Here is an 18,722-nt window from a genome sequence, read left to right as displayed (position 1 = left end):
GAAGGATGAGGAGAAGGGGTGGAGAGGAAGGACTGAGGGGAGGATGGGGGAGGCGGTTAGTCAATTAAATGGAGGGAGGGAAGGCAGAGCTGCAGCGCTGTACATACCCCTGAGTCTACAGGCAGCTGAATTAGGCTCAGCTGGGCATGCAAGTCCTCCCGCTTGGACACTTCCTATTAGTGGAAGTGATTGGTGCAGCCGGACAGGAAAGGGAGGCGCACACAGGAAAAGAGGCACAGAGGTGAGAAGTGGAACCATAGCAGTAGACAAGAGCAGAAGTAGAACGTTAAAAGAGATCCAGCCTGTTGGAACATTGGAACTTGACCATGCAACAGAACATATCAAAGCAACTGTCCTGGATCACAGTGTGCAGTCGTGCGCTGCACATGTGCACTTCAGCAACCCGAATTAGTCGAAAGCATGAAAAGTCAGGACAGCAAAGAGAAGAAGTTGAAGCACAGCCATGTTTTACCCAAACCCTCCATTTTTTTTTCTCCAGAAAGCAGATATGAAAATGATCCCGACATGTACATTTAATGACTGTGCAGTACAGTACAGCTATGCATCTTTCAGGACGTTTTGTGCTCAGCATGGAAGCATTCCTCTGCATCTGACGCATACAGTGCATGTGTATGCTGTAGTGTGAAATGTATGTTTACTGTCACAGTGAGAGGTGCGATAAAAAGGATGAACAACTTTTGTCTCGCATCTGTTTAAAGGTCTCCATAAAGAGACAAATCGGTGGGGTTGCACTCTCCGCAGCGGATATTGGATTCTGTCACGTGGATACGCTGTCACAGCTCAACAAAGAGACTCAGAGAGGAAAAAGTAGATAATAGGGAAAGAATAAGAAGAAAAATTAGTAATGTGGTGATGTATAGGATGGGAAAGAGAGTTAAGTCAAGCAAATAAAAGCAGCAAGAGATAACAAATGTATCAGGTGATTTCCCTTCTGCCTTTGTTTCTAATACAGACATGAGAAGGAACACACGTATCTGTACAAGGCTGCATGTGTGTGTGTCTGTGTGTGTGTGTGTGCGTGCGTGTGCGCATGTTGGCACCACAGTCGTACATCTCTCCTGGCTTGGCTCACGTCATTCAAGTGTTCGTTACCTAGCAACCCTGACGCAGGGAAAGTTCGGCCGACTAAAAATAAACTTAGTGTTTGCAGAAATGGATGTAAAGTTAAAAAAAAAAGAAAAAGGGGGAGAATTAAGCCAACAGCTCTGTGATAATAAAAGTGGGCAGACAGGGAGAACAGAATCACGGGGGGTTACACATTCAGGTGTGTGAGTCTACACGAGAGAGTGTATTTGTGTTTGTTCTTTAAAGATTTCTTTCATTTTCCTCCTCTTGTTAAGTCAGCATTTATTCGTATTTGTACAATATTATTGAAGTCAAACTAATTCTCCTCTTTTTCGCGTTTGGAAATATGAACTATAAGCATTCCATAGTGTTGTGCTAACATAATATTAGCTATCAACTGCTAACAACAGAAGCCATCAATTTGTTGTGCTGTAAAACTTAGTTACTAGCAGCAATGGATATTTACGCCACTTGAGGGGAACAGAAACAAACAGAATACTAGCATATGAACAGATTGTCACCAATTTAGCCTATCTACACATCTGCCACATACATAGCAACATTAGCATTCATTTGGAGTCATGTTTCACCACTATCCATTCATCTTTTAGCTCTGTTTTTGGTCTCCACCAGCTCCTGAAAGGAATATCCAGCCTATTTGGAACTCTGGAATTATGGATCTTCTTTCAGATTTATGACTAAGTTGACGATAAGTTGTCATATGGTCTATTGTTAATATCTAAATATTGGGAAAGTTAAAGCTAGTCAACATAGCTTTCTAATTTTAACAGACTTTGGTGATTGTCGTTTCGTTAACATTCATAAGTTGTTTGTCTTTGCCATTTGTAGTAATAACAAATATCCAGACTGTCAAAACTAAGGGAAGAGTAGCACTATTACCACAGCACTTTATACACGGATTTGTTTCACGAGTCACGTACAGAGTCTCAGTGTAGCAGTCTAATTATAGGACCAACATTCAGAGTAGGCATGTTTCTACCAATGATTTAAACAGTCGGGCAAGGGCAGTGTCCAAGCTACACCATGGCCCATCTTTTTTGGTCACTTTTTGTATTTAAAAGCAACATTTACCGAGCATTTGATTTAACTTTTATTTATCATTCTTCCGACCAATAAGAGTATGATTAAAAACGAGAAAATAAACAAAAAGTAGCTGCTGTTGCTTTCTTTTCAGCACCACAGATGGTTCAGTTTGTTCCTCTCTGATGTTTTATGGCGTATGGCATGAAGATAGTTTGTATTTTGTGGTCTTTGAGTTAAAGTGAGTGAGTTTTATGACAGTGCTCCGCCAAGCTTGAATGGTGATGGCAGGAACAGCATGCATGCCACTATCTTTAATAAAGTGAATTAATGATGAACCACCCGCATGCATGAATCATACATCAATAATAGCCTAATTTTACTCATGATTCAGGAAAATACTGAAAAATAGAAATGCACTGTAAAAACAGCACAGTGTCAATAATTTAGAGACCCATCTAAAATTTCACAAGTCATGGTGTGTTACTGAGAAAAGCCAAGCACCGCCTGTAGTTTGCACCCTGCAATAATGACCTCAGGAGGGTTTAACATATTCGTCTGCTCATGTATCAAAAGAGCGATGGTCTAAAATTGCAGTTGAATGTCAGAATCTGCAAAAATTCTACTTTGGCATTAGTTGTTTTACTGTGAAATCCTTTGGGCTGCTCCATCCTGATTATTATCATTGATTATAATATGTGTTTGCACTTCCTTTTTTTTTTTTTTTTTTTTTTTTAAAAACTCAATATATGTATGTGGGAGCAGGTGACATTAACTCAGAGTGTACCAAAATGATGCCAATAGCAGTTACTGGACACAGCTGTAGTTCTATGAGCACATATTAAATTGAACAGTGGGGGTTTGTAATGTTAGGTAGTTTGGTGAATTTCAGGTTGGGGATGACATTGGTAGAGAAAAGAGAACTCCTGTTCGACAAAGACATCCAAAGGCCAGAAACATGGCCCTTGTTGTCCTCTTTAAGTTTAATCAGTATCGTTTCAGAGCTGGCAGAAGTAATGGAAAGAGGCACTTTTTCCACTTTTAGCAGTTGGAAACATGCACTAAAGTTTGGGCTACCCTAAAAAAGCCCTAAAGATCCTGCAGTTGAACACTACCTAATGCTTGAGAAAGCATACTTGAACAATCCGTGATGTTCACAGCTGCAAGCCTCACTCAGAAAGCTCCTGAACCTTCAGAAAGGACTACCCCCAAGCAGGGACTTGTTGGAGGGTAATTTAGACCTTACTTCAAAAAGCAGCAAGGGGAGTCGAGTTTCTCAAAAATCCCCCATAGAAAATCCCTGCATCTACAGGAACCCAATTCTGACACCCACTGAAAAACTCTAACGTCGTCGTGCTTTCCAGGGAAATAAATATAAAACAGTCATCTTAAGCGGTTTGGGTCCGTATGCCCAACTGTGCATGTGGTTCCATTCACCATAGAAATGCACTTCATGTCAGTTACGACAGATACGTAAGTGGCGTGGCAGGAGAAGCCCATTCCAATTAATGCATATTTTATGAAGCTGTCAACCTTTTCCTCAGCCACCCTGCGTCTATTCTCTGTCCTCTCAGCCAGAGAGCTAAAGAGCGTCAGAGATCAAAGCATAGGTGCTGTCACCCCTTAAAGAAAGAGAAAAAGAGGGCAAGACAAGCAGACAGGTAGAGAAAGACTGGATACTTATGTGATTTACTCTCTCTATCATGTCTCGCCCTCTATTCCTTTCTGTCTGTCACTCTGTCTCAAATAAAGCCAAGGATGAAAACTGAGGAGGGGCCTCTCAATGGGTTTCAACAACAACCACTAAACCACCTTAGAGGAGTCAGAAGCATAGTCATGGCAGATAACACATCACTTTTGTTTTATTACACTAAAAAAGGTCTACCAAGGAGGAGAAAGGTTGGCCGGGGGGAGGAGGTGTTCATGAAAAGAATGTATCTGAGCTTGACTGATGAAATAGGGGGGGTTCGGGTGATGTGGGCCGATACGCAGTCTAGCGAGCATAGTTTTCTTATGATGTACTTTATAGCATTGACAAATAAGCAGAAAGATAATGAGGATGACCGCTGAGATTGTGGGAAAGAGTGGGAGGAGAAGAGGCTACCAACAAAAGGGAGATGTTGATGAGGAGGTGAGGAAAAAAATGAAATACTATGACTTGCTGTGTCCTTACATAAACCGCTGCAAAGAGTGCAACAAACATATACAGCAAGCTAATGCTTCTAATGTTCAGAATTTGTTATTAGTTATGTGTGTGTGGGCTTGAACACCCATCCATTAGCGATATGTCAGCCTGCATTGAAAATAAGCGACTCACAAAGTCTTAAAACCTCATCTTTCTTCAAAAAACAAAAAGAACTGAGGCAAACTAGATCACGTTGATCTAAACTATCTGATTTCTTTCACAGGCTTTCAGGGCAAATCAGACAGAATTTCAGACAAAGTACAACAGCTTTATAATTTAGTTTTCATACAGTGCCAATGTATCCATTTGCATAGCAACATTATACCTCCGCCTGGAATCCCTCAACCAAGATGGCCACCAGCAAGTTGAACAGGACGTAGTTGCCAAATGTCATGAGTGCGATGAAGTAGAGGGCGGCCACAGGAGAGGTGGAGGCCATGCCGTTATATAACACCTTGTTCCAGTCCTCCTGGGTTAGGATCTGTTGGAGAGCAGGAAGGGTTTCAGGGAAAACGTATGTCATCGTTCAGCAATTGTTCTAACAGTTTAATAGTAGTTGATTCAAAGCTGACTTTCCCACGTAGATACTGTTTCTACATGTGTCAAGTTTAAATATTCACCAGGTACATATGAGCTTTGTCCATAATCAGGGGCTGCATTCTGTGAAGGACTTGGCCAACAAATGTATGCAATGTAATGCATGTAGAGACTGAACTGAACGTTGGTAAGAGTGTTTATTTAATGTACACTACCAGTGAAAAGTTTGGACACACCCTCTCATTCAGTGGTTTTTATTTAATTTTTTTTAATACATTGTAGATAAAAACCGTACACATCAAAACTATAAAACAATACATATGGAATTATACTGTAAACAAAAAATCTTCAGTATTAATCTACAATGTAGAAAATAATACAAATAAACAAAAAGCATTGAATGAGAAGGTGTGCCCAAGCTTTTGAATGGTACTGTACAGTATGCATAGTACTTGCATCATCAGCTGTTTCTGCCTTTACCCCTGCATGGAGAGCCAATCCTGTCACCAAGCAACCTTGACAGCCAAAGTTGACAGTTGGGACAGAATTTGCAGCTTTTGTCGTTTTGACAAAATGGATCCACAATTTTAGATTTGAAATTTGCTTCATCATTACTGGAGGAAATGGAGATGATCCAGTACTTGCGCTGAAAAGTGTCATCTTAGGTTGCCTTATTTTAAAAATCACAGGTGAACAGTGAATCTTGGGATAGGTTCAAAGGATCCGATCCAATTATAAAAACAACTGGTCCCTGACATCAGGCAGAAGAAAACAAGAGCATACTTCTCATTTCTAGACAGCGACAGCATTTTATTGCCAGCTTAAGTAATGAATTTGTGTCTGCTAGCTAGCTAAGTAGGCAATAACCGCTAACAACATCTAGCTAGTTAGCTAATGTTAGTTCTGTGAGTTGGCTGAAAACACTGTCCCGACCTAGTTTATTTTAAAATTAGATAGTTCGAAATGGTCTAAAAAATTTGCACCAGACGATCACATACTTTAAATAATATTAAGTTAATAGAGTGATGCTGATACAAAATGCAAAAAATGACAGAATGTCAGTATGTTCTGTACAGGGACATATGCTGACACTTTACATAATCCCAGATCAGGTGTTTCACTAAATTATACATGGTTACTATATTAAGAAGGATATATGCTATACTAAAGATATAGTGGATGAATGGTTGGACCCCACAGAGGGACTTTTAGTTCATTCATGAATCCAATATGATGCAAGAGGCAAGCCTATTTAACCTGTGTCAGACACTTGGAAATGGAAATTAGATGAGTGGAGGAAAATGAGAGAGGTAGATGAAGGCTAGTCTTGGAGGGATGAAAGGCAGTAGGAAAGTGAGGAAGAAAATTTTATTTGATATATTTTATTTATTCAGGAGGAAATTGTCTTTTCAGGCTCTGTACGGGGACAGGATCAGTCATCACCAATGAAGCAGAAAGACCTGAAGTTAGTTGCTTGAGGGTTCTCCAACAGTTACATTTTGATGACATAGGAAGTTCAGGCTTCCAGACGGGAGACGAACATGCATTCCTTTAGGTCATCCTGCTGCTAAATTTTTACCGTCTTAACAGACTGTGAAGTCAGGCGTAAAGCTGCAGCTAAAGTGGCTATAACACTGTCAGATGTGAGTATTTAACAGGGGAGAAGAGAAGAAGCTTGACGCTCACCTGGAAGACAGTCACTATGGCCCAGAGAAGAGAGTCAAAGTTCTTCCTGTCAGGCAGAGTGTCTCCGTCACTCTCCGACCCAAATTTACAACCAAACAGATGCATCCCCAGGATACTGGGGGAAAAACAAACAGGAAAAGGACAGATAAATGTTTACATCAGGCCAACCAATTAAATATCATACAAATAAACAGAAAAGATTTGCTGAAAAGATTTCTTTTCCTGCTTATGAAAAAAGCACTTTAATGATAATTTCTGCATAGAGGGCTAACATGCAAATACTTTGCCTGACCACTAATTTTGGGATAAGAAAAAGCCACATTTATAACAGCATATGGACCATTCCAGAATTGGAGGACATTTTACGTCCCACCCATCAACTTTCAAATAATCCATTCACAAAATACTAAAACGTGGAGTTGTTGTTGAAATTTACTTGTCCTGAGACCAAATCTTTTATATATATATATATATATATATATATATATATATATATATATATATATATATATATATATAAGAAAAGAATGCTTGAAAATATTTTTTAAAATACCAAATAAATCTGGAGTTTCCCCTAAAATGCAGTTTTTCTCTTGTCCTATCCTTCGATGACCAAATTGAATCTCAAATAAAACAGTTAAAATGAAATTTAAATCTCCTTTTTTTGGTATTATTTGCTTCATCGATGTCTCTTGCAATTGTGGAAGCATTTTATAATAATACTTATGCATGGAACGTGTGTCCCACAACAGGAACACAACCCTGTTAGCAGAACCTTTTTCGCTGGTAGAAGAAGAAGAAGACAACAGTGAATCACATGATACGCTGGAATTAACATCATCAAACAGTTTTCAAAAGAATGAGTAGAGCAAAGCTATGCCCTCTCTTTTATTTTTCAAATTTTCATAACATTTTCAGCCTTGATTGAATGTCTCACTCTACCTCATGCAACCCTGCTATGCATATTATCAGGATAAGACAAATTCTTTACATTTTTTTTCTTTACTGTTTTACACAAGTAAGTTTGTCCTCTTGGTCAGCAGTAACAGTTAGCCAAATATCAGGCTTCTACTCCTGAGAAAAAGCATGGATTTGTAACCCTGTTAGTGTGATTACAGTAGGATTAGCAAACAACAAATAAAACATGTAACATAATTTTTACCACTGATGTGTAAGCTGAGCCATTCAAGCCTTTGATAGTTTATTGCCTTATTATTGATGAATATGTAGCAGAAAATTGTAAAAAGAGAAGGTTAATTTTTCACATATTTTGAAGCCCAATTGTCCTCCAATTCTAGAATGGCCCATATATGGAGCGCTGTCAGTTACTGGGTCAGATCATTTGGTCCATAATGCATTCAGGCAGAAATGCAGCACAGGAACTGAATGGTGATAGAGTGCAGGTTAGATTCAGCACCATGGAGAGCGTCACTACCCACGGCTATGACACCTCATGTCTTTTTGTAAAGAATCTCATCTATTTGCACTGTTTGGAAAATTAAATGTGTCTTTACTCCTAAGAGTTAGAAGATACATAACAACTACGTGTATATATGGACCTGTAACTGGAGGGTGACTAGCGTAGCTTAGCATAGTTTAAACACTGGAAATAAAAGGGAAAGCTACCTTGGCTCTGTGAAGTTATAAAAATCCACTTGCTATGACCTCTAAAGCTCACCAACTAACTTGTTCCAGCTCATTAGCTACACAACCAGAGTTGGGAAAAACAATTTAAGGGTTTTAGAGGGAGAGGTTTGTGGTGTAACAGTATCCTGGTTAACAGAAGTTTATCCACCCAGGTAAATGGTAAATGGTCTGCACTTGTATGGCATCTTTCTACCTTAGTGGGACCTCAAAATAATGTTTCTTAACCTCAAACTGACAATTTTACATGAAATATTTAGATTTTGGTCAGACCTAGTCTGGGTTTTTCCTCCTGCTTTCAGTCTTCATATGCAGAGCTATCAACAATCACTCTGGTTTCCAGCTTCATACATCGTGCACAAACATGAGAAGGGTATCAATCTTTTCAGCTAACTCTGAGAAACTATAATCACATGGGCATATATACAATAATGGTTTTGAAAAGTTATTTTTATACTAGACATTAACAGCCAATTTCACCCAAATTTAGGAATAGGAATAAAGTAAACGTCTTAGCCATTATTGACAGCATCAAATCTTAGTCTAAGTAGTGGACCTATTAAAGGGGCAATCAGTAGATCAAAACATTTACAAAAACGTGTTTCTAGGGATTCATGATAAATGGAACTGGATAGTTTCATCTGCTGTCTGTCATATTCTTTGGATCGAGAACTATTTGAAAGAATGAAACTTAGGTTAAGTTCTGTTTATATGTTTATTGCAATTCATCAAGCATTGCCATCAAAAAGGCGTCTGATTGGCCTCAAATTCATTCTGCAGTGTGACAACAAGCCCAAACATACAGCCAGAGTCAAAATGATTTATCTTTAGCCACAAGAAGAGTCCTGTAATTATGCCTGGTCAACCACAGAGTCCTGATCTCCACATCATGGACAATATAGTTCTGTGTATACAGTAGCACAGCTAAAACAGATGTCTATCTAACGGGCTTGCAGGAACAATGGAGAAAAAGACAATAATGCTATGCTATAAACCCTCAGACAACTAATGACGGTGTTATTACCGTGAACCAGCAGTGCGTCTGCATTGCAGTCTGTCTTTTATTCAGAAACACAGACACTGAGGCTCAACTGGAGCTGAGGGATCAATGAACAGGCCTCCGCTGTGTCAACTTGGCAACTCTTCACTCGAATCAGGGGCTGTTTATTTATGCATATACAAGGCCCTTGGAACTACGTGTGTGTTTGTGTATGTGTGCTGGAGCATACATGCATCCGCACATAGACACAGAACCTATAAGCTGCTGAAATGAAGCATCAAATGCTTAGATAAATGTAACACACACATACAGACAGTCTCAAAACCACGTATCCTGTGGGTGGGTTTGAGAGGAAAGTTATCTTTAAAAGAAATCACCCAAATTACAGCATATTTCAGAGCAACAAACTATTCATCCATCCATTATCTATACACGGCTGAATCCTCATTAGGGTCACAAGGGGGCTAGAGTCTATCCCAGCTGATTTAGGGTGAAGGCAGGGGACACCCTGGACAGGTCACCAGTCTATCACAGGGCTACATATACAGACAAACAATCACACTTTCATTCACAGCTATGGGCAATTTAGAATCACCAATTAACCTCAGCATGTTTTTGGACTGTGGGGGAAGCTGGAGTACCCAGAGAAAACCCATGCATGCACAGGGAGAACATGCAAACTCTATGTAGAAAGATCCCGGAAGGTGGGAATGCAAACCGGGGATCTTCTAGCTGCAAGGTGAAAGTGCTAACCACTACGCCACTGTGGAGCAAGAAACTGTAAAAACAGAAAAATGTATCAACTCTCTGACAGTCATTGAACTAATGATCTGTAACATACAATTTTCTTGGAAAACGTATCCTCACCTAAGTTTAAAATTGTAATATTTAAATGAAATCACTTCATAATACATGTCTCTTTTAAAAATTCACCAAAAAATGTGTTTTCTTCAACAAGATTCTGTAAAAATGTATAAATTCTCCACTCATTTTTGTAACCAGGAAGCCATTAGTGATTTAGTTGCAGCCAACAGCCATGTGACAAAAATTTAGGAACTTCTTGGCAGAACTGCAGGCAGTATTGACACAGTGCAGAAAGGAGAAGGGTATGGAAACTAATTTAAAAAGTATTAAAATATGTCTACTATGTCGAGTGACATTTTTTTTTTCCAATACTGATAACACATGTGAGAACCTAGAACAAAATGGCAGTCATTGTGACTCCAGGTTTTTGCAATGTTTGTAAAATAAAATAATCAAAGAAATATAACTTTTGTTTTGTATTTTTAATCATACAAGGTATTATACCTTTGTTGACATAGAAACTGCTGGGGTTTCTGAGAGTTAAGCAAAGTTTGCAATGTTCCCTTTAAACTACTGGAGAGGGTGTATGTATATATATATATATATATATATATATATATATATATATATATATATATATATATATATATATATATATATATATATATATATATATATATATATTGTTCATGTGCTAACATAACTGCACAAGGGTTTTCTAATCATCAATTAGCCTTCCAACACCATTAGCTAACACAATGTAGCATTAGAACACAGGAGTGATGGTTGCTGGAAATGTTCCTCTGTACCTCTATGGAGATATTCCATTAAAAATCAGCTGTTTCCAGTTAGAATAATCATTTACCACATTAACAATGTCTAGACTGTTTTTCTGATTAATTTCATTCTTTCTTCATTGAAAAAAACTTTTGAACGGTCGTGTATGTTGTGGCAGTGTAAGGCAGGATTCAAAGTGACTCACTCTTCTTCAGCTTACCTGAAGATGAAGATGAAGAGCATGAGCAGCATGCAGAAAGTGGCCACGTTGTCCATGGTCTTCATGAGCACCACCAGCTGCCTCTGCAGGGCCGGCATGAACCGGACCAGCTTCAGCACGCGCATCAGCCGGAAGGTCCTCAGCACCGACAGACCTCCATCCTGCTCACCCGCGATCTCCCACACGCTGTCAGAAGGGACAAAACACACAAAATCCCTAATCAGTAATCTCAGATCCCAGACCAGGTCAAGTGTCATGGAACCCTGCTGCTTGTACTGTATCCATTTTCACAATTTCTAAACATGATCCATGGTCCAGTGATGCACAATAGGTTTCTAAAAAAAAAAGTAAACTCATTTTCAGTAAGTTATTAAGCAATGCAAATACCCCTTGTAACAACACACTGCATTTTAATGATTTAAGCTTAATGATTTCTGAGTCATTCATTTTCACTCAATTTAATGATTTAAATTAGTGCTGTCAAACGAATAAAATTCATGGTGGAATCCCAGAGAAACATGCGTCGCGTTACTTTAAGCTGGAAGTGCTCCAGTGAAAAGAAAACTCCTTCGTGCAGAGTGTGCATATTACTGTATGTCAGTCAACTGTTCCATCTTTGGGTTTTATTGTATTCAAATTTCCCACTGAGAGAGCCAACGTGCTGTTTAGTAGGGCCTGACCAATATGGATTTTTTTTTGAGGGCAATTCTAATATTTGGCAGAAAAAAAATCTGAGATCTGATTAATCAGCCAATTAATTTGAAAAATACATAATGAATAAAATAACTTCTTTTTTGGTCCCTTAATGCTTACAGTTAAGCCGCTGTCTCACAGTGATACAGAAATCTTTAACAAATCTGTGGATACAGACTATAAGCTGCATCACTGCCCTGAAAATTTCACCCAAATCTGTTGTTCCGTTTTCGAGTAATGTTGCTAACAGACAAACAGACGGACAAACGTACGCCGATCATTACAGAACTCCGCCGTTGCTTGGTGGAGTAATAAACTAACATCCCAAACTTTTAAGATTAAAATAATGCCCTGCTTGTAATTAGAATTAGGTAATTATTTATCGTCATCTAAAATTAAATAAACTTTTTTTTATGACAAATTAAGCTATTCTCGTGGCACAGTTACACTGTTAGCTAATATTCCTGTCATTTTTCCCATTTACTTCATGTGAACCTGACACAAGTGAGAAACTTCAGCCTACATTTCTTCATTTCACTGAGATCTCCTGGTTTGCTGTGGTAGACTAACAGGTCACTTTTGTTCAGCTTGTTCCTGCCAATTCTCACGGTTAGAAAATAGAAACAATAAAACATTTATTGGAGAAGTCATTACTCTGGTGGTGTGTCATCACCGTATTTTCTGCAGCACTGCACTGCACAGACTACAAATTGCAGCGTTGCTCACGGGCTGTTTTTAATTTTTGACCTTTTCTATTTGCTACCCACGTTGGAGGATCAGTGATATTATAATGTTTTTCAAGGTTTGATTTGAATCAGTTTTGTGGAATGGAATTTGGTAGTATGTTTATGATTTGTATTTATTTATTTCCCTCTGGGTTCATTACAACACTACATTTTACTTGTATAATAATGTCCACAGGCATGTACAGCACTGTGAAAATGCACCCAACTCCCTTCTGTCTTCTTCTATTTTGGTGCCTAGCTTATGTTGTGTAACTATGTCAGATCTTCCAACTACGGCCGGGTAAAAACAAAACACAACTGTTAAATGATAATTGTATTCACGGAAGCAAAAGGATGATCTAATACCAACTGGGCCTGCTACTAAAACCAAAGAACTACAAAAATGCATTGAAATCTGCTGAACTAGACACACCCAGGCCTGATTACTACCAGCTCTCTTCCATCAAATCATCCCTTAAATAGACCATTTTCAGAAGCATGAAGTCAGCTGAAAGGTCTCAGTAGTAGCACACTGTGCCAAAGTCAAAATTCCAGAAGAGATGAGGAAGAAGGTGATTGAAATACATCAGTCTGGGAGGCGTTACAAAGGCCCTGGGAGTCCGCAGATCCACATTTAGAGACATTATCTGCAAATGGAAGACTTGGAACAATAGTGAATCTTCCAAAGTGTCTGTACTAAAGCAGCGCCGCAAAAAGAGTGGGTCAAAATCCCATCAGAATGATCCTTCAGTACGAGAAGAGTTTAGATTTTTGCTGCTAAAAGGGACACAACAATCCTTTAAGTTCATATGGAGGATTACTTTTAGACATGCTGAGTTTGTTGCTTCAATAAATAAAACCTTCTTTTCTGACTTGCATTTTGTGTTTACTCAAATTTTCCTTTTGTTTTATGTTAAATTTAGTTTGAAGATCTGACAGAGTTTACAATGAGCTGAACTCAGGAGTGGGTCAAATAATTTTTCACAACACTGAACGGAATGAATGAATGAATTTATTTCCAGTGGCATCATTTTAAATATAGAAACAGATGGACAAACAGGATGCATGTATAGTTTCAGAGTTTCATGTTGCCAAGAAGTCCTTACCTGATGACTACGATTATGCCATCAAAGACATTGTAGGGGTTCTTGATGTAGCCAAAGGGTCCGTAGACCAAAACCTTCAGCAGCATCTCCAGGGCAAACAGACTGGTGAACACAATGTTGCTGATCTCCAGGGCACTCGTCAGCTCTTCAGGCTGGAAAAACAAAGGCAGAAAGAGGGAAAAATTAATGGATTGTTACAGCAGAACCTTACATTATATTACGTATTGATGATGAAACCTGAAAATGAGCAAACCATAAGACGTTTGTACGACAACAGCATCAACACCTGCTGTATCACATGTGCATAATACACTGCCTGTCCAAAAACAAATTTGCCACTTGGATTTAACTAAGCAAATAGGGAACAGTCTTCCATTGGATGATTACTGTGGCAATGAATATGTTTCAGCAGGCAACAGACAATCTGTCTCTAAAACGTCAAATTATTTGAATGCATCAACCAAAGAAAACAACTAAGGAGTTGCTGAAACTATTAAAATTGGGTAAAGAACCATCCAACGCATTATTAAAACCTGAAGGATAGTGGTGAACCATCATCTTCGGGGAAAAAAGGTGGTGGGAACAAACTCTTAGATGATCGTAGGAAATCAACAGTAGAACTCACGGCTATGTTTAATCATGAAAGTAAGAGCATTTCCACATGCACAATTCGAAGGGAATTCAAAGGATTGGGACTAAGCAGCTGTGTAGCTCTAAGAAAACCACTGACCAGTGAGGCTAATCGGGAAAAAAAAGCTTCAATTTGCTAGGTAGCATAAAATTGGACTCTGGAGCAATGAAAGAAGGTCATGTGAGCCAATGAGTCCAGATTTACCCTGTTCCAAAGTGATGGGTTCATCAGGGTAAGAAGAGAAGCAGATGAAGTGATGCACTCATCATGGCTAGTGTCTACCAGCCTGTGGGGGTTAGAGTTATGATCTGGGCTTGGTCAGCTTCAGCAACATTATGTTCCCAAAGAATGAGGTCAGCTGACTACCTGAATATACTGAATGACCAGGTCTTTCCATCAGTGGAGTTTTTCCTTCGCTGATGACATGGGCATGTTCCAAGATGACGATGCCAGGATTCAAGGGGCTCACAATGTGAATGAGTGGATCAGGGAACATGAGACGTCATTTTCACACATGGATTGACCTCCACAGAGTCCAGACTTCAGCCCCACTGAGAATCTTTGGGATGTTCTGGAGAAGATTTTGCGCAGCGGTCTGACTCTCCCATCATCAATATAAGATCTTGGTAGAAAACTAATGCAACTCTGGACAGGAATAAATGCTGTGACATTGCAGAAGCTTATCGAAACGATGCCATGGTGAATGTGGGTCATTCTCAGAGCTAAAGGTGATCCAATGAAATATTAGTGTGCAACTTTTTTTTTTGATGGGCAGTGTATGTCAATGCCTAAATACAATTCAAACATGATAAATCAATCATAGCTCGTTTATCCCACATACACTGAACGCCTACAACCTTTATCACGCACCAGGGCACAGGCTGATCGCTGTGCTGACACACAACGTCTGCTCAAAGCTCATCAGAGGTTTGCACTGCCACTCACATCTCGATCAAACAACTGCTGTGTGTCTGCATGTGTGTGTCTGCATGTGTGTGTCTGCATGTGTGTGTGTGTGTGTATGTGTAAGCATTTGAGCGCAGAGAGAACAACTGGCAATGAGAACAAGCAGACAGACAAGAGAAAGAACACGAGCCTGAAGATAAAAGGCGCGGCACATCCGAATGTGACACGGTATGTAAATCAGACTTCTATAGCGAGTATCTGTAATTATCAGCGAGGAGAAAAGGGCCGGTGGGAGTGCTGTTAAGTGTCTGTGGACTGTGTAACACCTCAGACAGGCTTCATGAGGCCTTTCATCTCCGTGCAGTAAACAGTTTACACAACTCAAACGCGGTGTCATACACACACTGACATGATGCAGAGGACGGAAGGTGTTGAAGGCCTGATCTGGGTTCGCATGTTCTCCATCATAAGCATGTATGTGTGTAAATGCATATTTTACAATCTCAATATTCTGTTCAGTGTTGTGTGTGTATAAATAGACTGGTCGTCCCGGCAGAAACACTATCCCCAGGCTGAACCGGGAGGTGACGTAATGCAATGTAAACACAGTGTGTGCCATTAGGCCTGTCCTGGTGGGCTGCCACTAATCACTACACACCATGACTGTTTAAGCAGTGACTACTCAACACTAGCATGGATACACACAGAAAGGAATACAGAGATTAGCATCACCAGTTGAAAAACAGCTTCTTGTGATGCATTATGGCACCAGTTTGTCTCGAGCCCTTAAGCAACAGACAGTCGGTCAATATGAAATACGTCGGCGCTGGTGTTCATGTCATACAGGGTGGGTAGGATGGTGGTTACAGTGTCCCAAGGGCATTAAATTGCATCTGTATGTCTTATAGTCTCACAGTCGACACTGATTTCTGATCCAAAAGTCAAAAATTTAAAGAGCTATGTTGTGACCCGGCTGTCTAGGGTAACCATGGAGTAACAAAACGAAAGCACAACAAATGCTGAGTTGCAGAGGAACAGGTGGGGATTTATTATTCTGCCAAGGAACGCGGCGGAGTTATGTGACGATCGGCGTATGTTTGTCTGTCTGTTTATCTGTCTGTTAGCAACATTACTCAAAAACGGACAAACGGATTTGGATTAAATTTTCAGGGAAGGTCAGAAATGACAACAGGACCAAGTGATTTGATTTTGGCAGTGATGCAGCTTGTAGTCTGGATCCACGGATTTGTGGATCCAGTAATGTTGCAAACAGACAAATAAAGCAACGCTGATTATCACATAACTCTGCTGCATTCCTTGGCGGAGTAATAATACATTCCGTTTCTGCAAATAGCTTCTTCTGAAACCTATACCAGCCCTTAAGATGTTACAACCAAAAAGCGCAGGGAAATTGGTGTTAATTAATTTAATTGCAGCCAAAATAAACTAAATAAATAATTTATATAACAACAGCATGTCAGCAGAATAAACTTTTTAAATCTAAAAGTTGAAATGGGTCATTCACTCCATGCATGTATGTGTAGTAAAACAAAAACTAGCCAAAAGCATCCACCATCAACAGAAAACTTCAATAAGAGGGTCTTGACGGCATATCTGAGTGTGAACGAGTAAACACTTACAAGTCATTGCTTGGTATTAAGTCATTATTCCCACAAGACATGAATTTAACAAGGGGCCAAAAAGCAAAGATAAGAGTCCATCAACACCAAGGCCTACTATTTTACCACAACTCACAGCCTGAAGCTTCAACACTGAATTTCACTGGCTTTTGATAAATGACCCCACTTGCTGTTACTCATACCTACATGACAAAATAGGCTGTAATTGGCTGTAAAATGACCCACATGGCCTGTATGGAAATGATTCACTTGAGTGTTTTCTGATCTGCTGTGCATGTGGTTGATTTTTTTTCTGACTGAAACTACTGAAACCAACACTGATTGATGGTAAAAGAAGTGAACTGCAACATTCAAGGTCAAACTAAAACTATTTATATCTCAGTAGACAGAGCTGGATTGAATCTGCTAGGAGCCCTGTGGCAAACAGGAACTGTGGGCCCCTGTGGACCCCATGTTCTTCCCACGTCTTTATCCGCACCAATCTTCTTTTTTTTAAAAATTTTGCCCAGGGCCCTGGAAACCCATATTTCTTCTGCTGGAATAGTACCTTGCTCAGGATTTGCTGTGGGTCAAGTAGCATATAAGGAAGTACTTATGTAAGCATAATATCAGATCAGCGTCTTAGCATCAACACCCAATATTCTTGTTTATGTTCAAAACATCAAATAAGTAGAGTTACACGCCAATCAGCAACATTGAAACCACTGACAAGTCTTGTGTATGCCACTGAAATCTTAGATTCTGGCATTCATGAGTTACTTCCACATACACCATCAATTTAGACACTGTTGCAGACAAAGCACACCCCCACTTACAAGACAACAGCATTCCCAGCAGGGCGACACACCCCATCGCACCAAACCAACTCCTCAGAAACAGTGTAAGGAACATGACAAAGGACCCATGGCAGTAACCCGACCTTCATACTCCCAAGATCCCAATCCAATCAGGCATCCATGGGATGTGCTGGAACAAGCCTGATCCACAGGGGCCACATTTCTGAACCCACAGGACCTGAAGAATCCACTGCCAGACACCACAGGACCCCTCAGAGGTTCTCTGTACGGACCTCAAGGGGCCAGAGGTGCTGTAGGATCTACACAGTAATAGAGAGGTGGTTCAAATGTAGTGGCAGATCAGTGTCTGCAACTTAAGCAAGTTTAAATTGCTTTTCATTGCTACTCTAAGCAAAACTGAAAAAACAGCTAATTGCACAGATAAATACTTGAGGAATTAGTGTGTGCCAGTTTTGGGTAGCAGTGCATCAGCTTGATTTAGAGACAAGCCGATAGAGTCTTGTCTTCTTGACTTGATTCGGACGTGAATGATGACTGTATTATTTCACCGCATGTTATGCATGCTAGTGTAAGCACTATCAGCAACATGCCTGATATGTTAAAATGACTCTGTGAGAACAGAGAAGAGGACAACAGTGTTCAAAAAGAACAATTTGCCCACAGCCTGCAGTGTAGCTCCTGCCAGTGAACCCCGCTTCCTGAAAAACAAGCTTTTCTCCGTTTCATCTCACCTCTTTGTCATTGTCTCCTGTGTCTGTCTCTGGGTTCACAGACGCAGATGAACCTGTTCGTTTGATCCCACTGCTTTATTGTGCCCATTCATTTGTACAGTGACGAGCACGGCGGCGGCTCCAAATCCTTCATGTGCGCGCACACGCACGCACACACACACACACACCGTGTGATTAACGATGGTTCAAAGGGTAAACAAATGCACTTAGATGTTTGTGTGTTCTTTCAGATGAATGCCCTCACACACAGCTATGTAGAGACACACTGGCAGGTATATCCAAAGTTATATTAATAACCATCACAAACCCACAGGCCACACGCATAAACCCACACATCAAGCTCCACTCCCACGCTTATTACCATGTATGCACACATACTGTATGTTCTGTACAGGCTCACACTTCTATCCATGCACGTAAACACGCCTAGAGCTGCATAATAGATGCGGTTGATAAGCCAGAAACAAGAAGTACACTTTTTATGAGGTGAGACTTGGACTGCAGACATCTGGT

At 39.9% G+C, this 18,722-nt stretch overlaps 1 protein-coding gene across 14 annotated transcripts in view; it reads right to left on the bottom strand.

Moving 5' to 3' along the window:
• The window catches only part of cacna1g (calcium channel, voltage-dependent, T type, alpha 1G subunit), a 321,585-nt gene that overhangs the window by 96,881 nt on the left and 205,982 nt on the right, over positions 1-18,722 (bottom strand). For 12 of the 14 annotated variants that reach the window (XM_055004159.1, XM_055004146.1, XM_055004148.1 and 9 more), the window contains 5 exons: positions 13,505-13,656; positions 10,981-11,166; positions 6,536-6,650; positions 4,638-4,793; positions 108-173 (listed from right to left, as the gene is read on the bottom strand). In XM_055004159.1, the coding sequence (XP_054860134.1) occupies positions 108-173; positions 4,638-4,793; positions 6,536-6,650; positions 10,981-11,166; positions 13,505-13,656 (675 nt within the window). The remainder of the gene's footprint in view (positions 1-107; positions 174-4,637; positions 4,794-6,535; positions 6,651-10,980; positions 11,167-13,504; positions 13,657-18,722) is intronic. The other 2 variants (XM_055004153.1, XM_055004158.1) reach the window with 1 other exon arrangement.

The sequence above is a fragment of the Amphiprion ocellaris genome, chromosome 18, assembly GCF_022539595.1.
Source record: "Amphiprion ocellaris isolate individual 3 ecotype Okinawa chromosome 18, ASM2253959v1, whole genome shotgun sequence".
In the NCBI taxonomy this organism is placed as follows: Eukaryota; Metazoa; Chordata; class Actinopteri; family Pomacentridae; genus Amphiprion; species Amphiprion ocellaris.
Note: the sequence above shows the minus strand (reverse complement) of the source record. Positions and strands in the feature narration are given on the sequence as shown.